Source organism: Embiotoca jacksoni, unplaced genomic scaffold, assembly GCF_022577435.1.
Source record: "Embiotoca jacksoni isolate LCO1_2020_lvr unplaced genomic scaffold, fEmbJac1.0.p SCAF_1, whole genome shotgun sequence".
NCBI classification, from domain to species: domain Eukaryota; kingdom Metazoa; phylum Chordata; class Actinopteri; family Embiotocidae; genus Embiotoca; species Embiotoca jacksoni.
In genome coordinates, this window is record NW_027185229.1 from 1,073,362 (window position 1) to 1,079,407 (window position 6,046).

Consider the following 6,046-nt stretch of genomic DNA (forward strand, 5'->3'; position numbering starts at 1 on the left):
GTGTGTATTATTTACATAGTGTACTTAAATTATTTTCCTTTATTCTTTTCCCTCTTCACCTTTGTTAAAATGGGAGCATCATGTAAACATGTTTTTCAGAATAATGTTTCAGTTCTGTTCCAAATAAAAACTTAAATTTAATTTTGAATGGAGTTTTTACAGCCTTGAAACTGTTTTTTTTTTTTTTTTTTAATTAATCTAATCTGGTAATCAGATTACCTTCAGTCTCCCTCCCGGTCCTCTGCTCAGTCTGGATGCGTGATGAGGTTTGATCCTGGATCCTGGTTCAACACCGTCGTCATCACCAACATAAGGTCAGTATAAGATGATGTTAACTTTTGTTAGATAAATGAGAAGTCATGTGACCCTGCAGACCTTCAGTCTGCATCACTGCTGTAAAAGAGGAACTGCAGGTTTTAAACTGAATGTTGGTTTGGGGTTTTGGTGTCCACTAGAGGGCTGCACCATCAACACTTCATTCATGTGAGTCTCCTGGGAGGAGCCTGAGGAAGGGAGGGGGCTGAGGAGGGGAGGGCCTGAGGAGGAGGGGAACCTGAGGAGGAGGGGAGGGGGTGAGGAGGGGATGAGTCATCTTACTGAGAATTCAGTCTGTAAAGCTCTCAGAGCTGAGAGACGTTCATCATCATCATCATCATCATCATCATCAGTCAGAGAGTCTGTGATCTCCCTCATCTGACATCTATTAATAATCTGTCATTTAAAGTCCAAGCAGCTCCTGTTACCCCCCCCCCCCCACGCACACACACATGCCTCCTGTTAACTCTCATTCACACGTTTACTTCTATTTATTTACAGCTCTGTGTTGTTGTGCTGCGTTTTCCAGACAGTAGAATCTGTTGTCTCTGCCGGGTGTCTCTGTGGGTAAACACTGTAACATGAGGACGCAGCTCCAGAGACCGGAGACAGGAGACAGGACGTCCACGCAGACCTCATCAATCATTCATCCAGCAGAGCAGCTGCAGGGAAGCAGGTGAGGTTTCACGTTGAAGCTTCACCGACACACACCACATGTAACTCTTCTGAACAAGGAGTCTGCACATGGAGACGTGTTGTTTAGTCTGATGCATGTTCTGTTCAGCTATTCACTGCAGAATCACAACATTTCATTTTTCATGTCTGATCCTGATGTGCAGAATAAAACACAAACATCTTGTTCAATAATCCCCAAAAACATTTTTAAAAAAATCCAGAAACCACCGCATGTTACCAAGAGGAAGTATATATATGACAGACAGGTGTCATAAATAAAACTAAACAAAACAAAAAAGCCTGGAGTGGAGGAGACCGCGTCATTAGTGTCCTTCACAAACTGAAGCCTGCAGAGTTCCAGGACCAGGCCCGGTCTCACCTGAACATCGGGACCAGGCCCGGTCTCACCTGAACCAGGTCCGGTCTCACCTGAACATCGGGACCAGGCCCGGTCTCACCTGAACCAGGTCCGGTCTCACCTGAACTTTGGGACCATAAAACCACAAAATGTTCTTATTTTTGGTACAAATTAAACACACGTTACCGGCTGGTGTTAATTAGAGATCTTTAAATGTTAAGTGGATTTTTATGATGTTTGAAAATAGTTGTTTCTTCCTGTTTATTACAGTCTTTATGCTAAGCTAAGCTACATCTAACCCAGATTCAGTGCAGTCACCTCACAGGATCAAGTGAACATTATTCCCTTTATTGTTGTTGTTTATGAAATACAGTAAACAACACAACAATGAATAAGACATGTTACAGCAAATAATAAAATACAGTAGGTCCTAGCAGGTTTGCATATTTTAACATCTGAGACACACTAATGACTACACATCACATGAACATGTAACTGAATCTTTGGTTGTTATATCAGATTAAAACCAAATAGATTTACAATATTATGATGTGAATACAGGACAGATGTGTGTTCCTCAGTTACATTACATTATTATATGTTAGACAACAGCTGAAACTCCCACAGACACATTTAATATGAATTATTTTGAAAAAGCACCATGAGAAGTGGAAAGGTAAATATCACGGTTCTTTCAAAATAAAAGCACTTTCACTCTGCATTGCTACATCTGTTATATTTTGATCAGTGTGTTTGTTGTTATTGTGCATGAATTTATTCTGTAGATTGCATTTCTACGGGACGTATTTCTACGACTGTTTATACAGGTTTGTGGTGACACCATTGAAATGAAGATGTGAGTCGGTTTGAAGGTATTTTGTGGATATAATGAAGACATCTGGCTGGAAGCTCTTCGTCCATGTTTACATGTCAGCTGTGATTTCTGTGTGTTGGCTGCAGGCTGCTGTTTCTGACTGTTGATGAGGCTGCAGGCTGCTGTTTCTGACTGTTGATGAGGCTGCAGGCTGCTGTTTCTGACTGTTGATGAGGCTGCAGGCTGCTGTTTCTGACTGTTGATGAGGCTGCAGGCTGCTGTTTCTGACTGTTGATGAGGCTGCAGGCTGACGTCAGCTGGGCTCTAATGAGGCGTTTAGCGGATGGGACTCGCTCTCACTTGTTTCCCCCTGGGCGACGCTTCCCGGCTGCTATCAGCTGTCCAACATGGCAGGATGTGCTCTGCATCTCCAGTACCAGTAGCACCACGATGAACACATCATTTTAACTGGAACAATAGATTTATTTTTGGAATTTAAACTCCCTGACGTGGAATTGCATACTTATTTTTTAGACATTTCTCTTTGTAGGCATCGAAGATTCAAAACAAAAAAAATCTCTTTGATTAAAGTTGTCATAACTAATATTGTTGCATCCTTTAAGAGGGGGTTGTGTGTTTCTTTTGCTTTTATATCGAAGCTCAGAGGGTTGGGAACCCCCGTGAGGTTAGGGCATCAGCTGCACCAATAGGTGGTGACTTTATGGTGCAGATTTTAAGATTTAAACTAGCATTAGTTTATTATAGTTTTCTGAACCAGAAACACAGATTTTCTCGCCAGGTCATGGAGATATAATAATTCAGGTTCAGTTTCGGGACCATACAAGTGTTTTCAAAGAGACTGCATTCAGTCCATGAAACAGTGAGAATCAGGACGTATATTGAAACCAAGAGGTGATCAAAACTGTATGTTTGGAGCCTGATGGCTCACTAACAGCTCAATAGCTCATAACGTCAGCTAAAAGGTTCTTAGCTCAATATTTGATGCATTGTATTATGGCTAAAAATCAAGCAGCAACCATCAGTGATGTCATCAACCATCAGTGATGTCATCGTTGGTTTGTGAACGTTATGAATCCTCCAGTTCAGATTCTGTCCGTCACCATCTTTGCTAGTTCGGAGCGGTTTGGAGCAGGAAGTGACCATATTTGGACGAGCTGGGGGAGGAGCCAGCGGTGGATCTGACCGATCTGATTGGAAACCTGACGATACTACGTCCCGCCCACCGATAGCTGTAACCTGACTGCACCGCAGGCCTGTCAATCAAACAGACACGCCCCCAAAAACAGGTCTTCTTGAATCTTCTTTTCTAATGAATGAGGGATTATTTTCAGATGGACCTCCAGAAAACTAATAAGAAGGAGTGACTTTAGCTAACAACACCGAGATAACTGATGGACACATTTTATTCACTTTGGATTTGATGAGAGAAGTTGAATGGGAGTCTATGGAGCCGGAGGCTTTTTGGAGCCGACCTCTAGTGGCACTCGCTGGTATTGCAGTTTTTTTCAGACCTGTCTGCGGTGAAAATACTCTCAATGAATATTTGATTTATGTTTGTTTTGTCTGGTAACAGTCAACAGTTATTAGTGACTAAATGTCAGTTTAGTGTGAATATAGATTCATAACTGCCATTGCATTTTTCATTTTATTGATATGGAGGTAAAATTTCATCTGAATTTAATAGAAATTAAAATAAAAATAGAAGCATAATGGTGTCAATGATTTTGACCTGAATATTAGTGGAAGCAGTGTTTAACATCAGCTCAACAGAAGGCCACAGTTACTGTAGAAACATGTCTTCCAAGATATAGAAAGTAATTAATAAAATTGTATACGTTTTATCGTCTCTCATCAGGTGAAGGCCAACAAAACCAAACAGGAATGTGACGTAGCGGAAATATTGCAGCAGCTCTGCAAGCTTTGCATAAATATTTGCTTCATCTTTAAAACTCCTCATGTTTGCTCGGTGCATAAAAAGCTGATTCTTGAACATGCAGCCTCTGGACATTCAAATGAAACTGAGTAACTCCAGAAATGTTTTCATGCTGTTTCAGGTTAAAGTCCAGTATTTTAGGGACTTGCATGAAAAATACAATCAGTATTTCAAACTTTTTTGTTCTCAGTTGCACAGCAGAGTAGCTGCAAATTTTGAAAACGTCCCCTCAGAAAAATTTAGATGTTTTTGAGCCACTTTTTGCAACATTAAGTCTGATTTTCAATGTAGTTTAAGATAAATGCATTCACTGAAGTACTGCAGGCCATAAACTATTAGTGCCGCAGTTTTTAGGCATTAAAAGGATGCTGTTTCAACTGAGATATTACATTAGGTATTCATATTTTTATCGGCTCACTGGGAGCATGCAGCAGCTCTGTTTGGAAGATGCTATCGTCGGATTTCTGCACACATCAGAGGGAGCACCACCGGCCCCCCTGCAGCCTCTGACCTCTGACCTCTGACCTCTACACCACCATCGGGCTGTCGGAGCTGACGGACTCTGCGTCAGACCTCCTCCTCTCCCGCTCGTCCCCCTGCCACTCCTCGTCTTCCTCACCGATCGGGTTCAGCCTGCCGTTGTGCTCCAGCTGGTCTTTGGCACCGGGGAAGGCCACGTGTCTGTAGGGGAAGCCTCCGCCCGCCACTCGCTCCGGCCCGGTGTCCCGGTGAGCCTGAGAGAGGCTGACGGTGGAGGAGTGGAGGCTCTCTTTGGTCTCGCTCTTCTCCAGACTCTGACCCGGGCAGCAGGCACAGCGACAGGGCGTGAAGTAGAGGTAGATGACGACCATGACGACGGTGAACAGACACGCTACCAGGGTGGTGTAGGCCGTCTTCAGATTCTCCAGCCCCCCTGCTGTGGTGGAGTTGAAGACCGCTACGGTCACATGCAGCGTCTCGTTGAGGGAGTCGCCGGTGGCGTAGCAGGTGTAGACGCCCGAGTCCTCAGCTGTCAGCGGTCCGAGCCGGAGGCCGCCGTCCTCCCGCTGCAACGCCTTTTCGTTTCCCGGAGACAGAGAGACGTTTCCGGGCAGCGTCCACGTCTTCACCATGTCCCTCTGCTTGGTGTCACAGTCCAGCACCAGGAACTGCTCCAGGTATGCCTCTTTCAGGATTTTGACCTCGCTGCAGTTCAGGTAGACCTTGTCCAGATCCAGGACGCCCAGCTTGTCCTTGCGCGGGCCGGGGATCACACAGGTGTGGCTGTCTCTGAAGTCGGATGCCGAGCTGAGGTCCTTGAGGCTCCAGCGGGCCACCAGGTCGTAGAGCGGGCAGCTGCAGGACAGAGGGTTGCTGTGGAAGTACAGGCCGTCGTTGATCCAGGCGGGCAGCGCCAGCAGCTCCGGCAGCGGCAGCTCTTTGATCCGGTTGGAGGAAACGTCCAGCAGCCGGAGAGTCTGCAGCCGGCTCCGCTCCTTCACCAGCTCCAGGGGGAAGCGAGAGATCTGGTTCTGGCTCAGGTAGAGTCTCTGCAGGCTGGAGAGACCGGAGAAGGCGGTGCGGTCCATCTGAGCGATGCGGTTGTTGAAGAGCAGCAGAACCTCCAGGTGCTCCAGCGGCTCGAAGATGTACTCGTCCAGCTGCCGGAGGCCGTTGGAGGACAGGTCCAGGTACCGCAGCTTCGTCACGTTCACGAAGGCCTCGGAGGAGAGGAAGGTGAGGCCGTTGTTGCTGAGCAGCAGACTGTGCAGCCGGCTGAGCCTGACGGGGGTCCAATAGGCACGCAGCCGGCTGATGTGGTTCAAGCTGAGGTCCAGGACGGCCGTGTACGGTGGGAGCGCGGTGGGGACGTTGGTGAGGTTCATCTTGGAGCAGCTGACGATGTTGCTGGCACACACACACGTTTTGTGGCAGTCGAGGGGGCTTCCCA

At 46.3% G+C, this 6,046-nt stretch overlaps 1 protein-coding gene across 1 annotated transcript; it reads right to left on the minus strand.

The window, feature by feature from the left end:
* Window positions 1-3,478: 3,478 nt before the first annotated feature.
* Window positions 3,479-6,046, minus strand: LOC138200774 (amphoterin-induced protein 1-like). Its single transcript, XM_069153661.1, has one exon. The coding sequence runs from the start codon at window positions 5,979-5,981 to the stop codon at window positions 4,644-4,646; it is 1,338 nt and encodes a 445-aa protein (XP_069009762.1). The 5' UTR covers window positions 5,982-6,046; the 3' UTR covers window positions 3,479-4,643.

What these genes read in the sequence shown, in the direction of transcription:
- LOC138200774 (XM_069153661.1), bottom strand. Translation starts at nt 5,981, where the DNA reads ATGAACCTCACCAACGTCCCCACCGCGCTCCCACCGTACACGGCCGTC.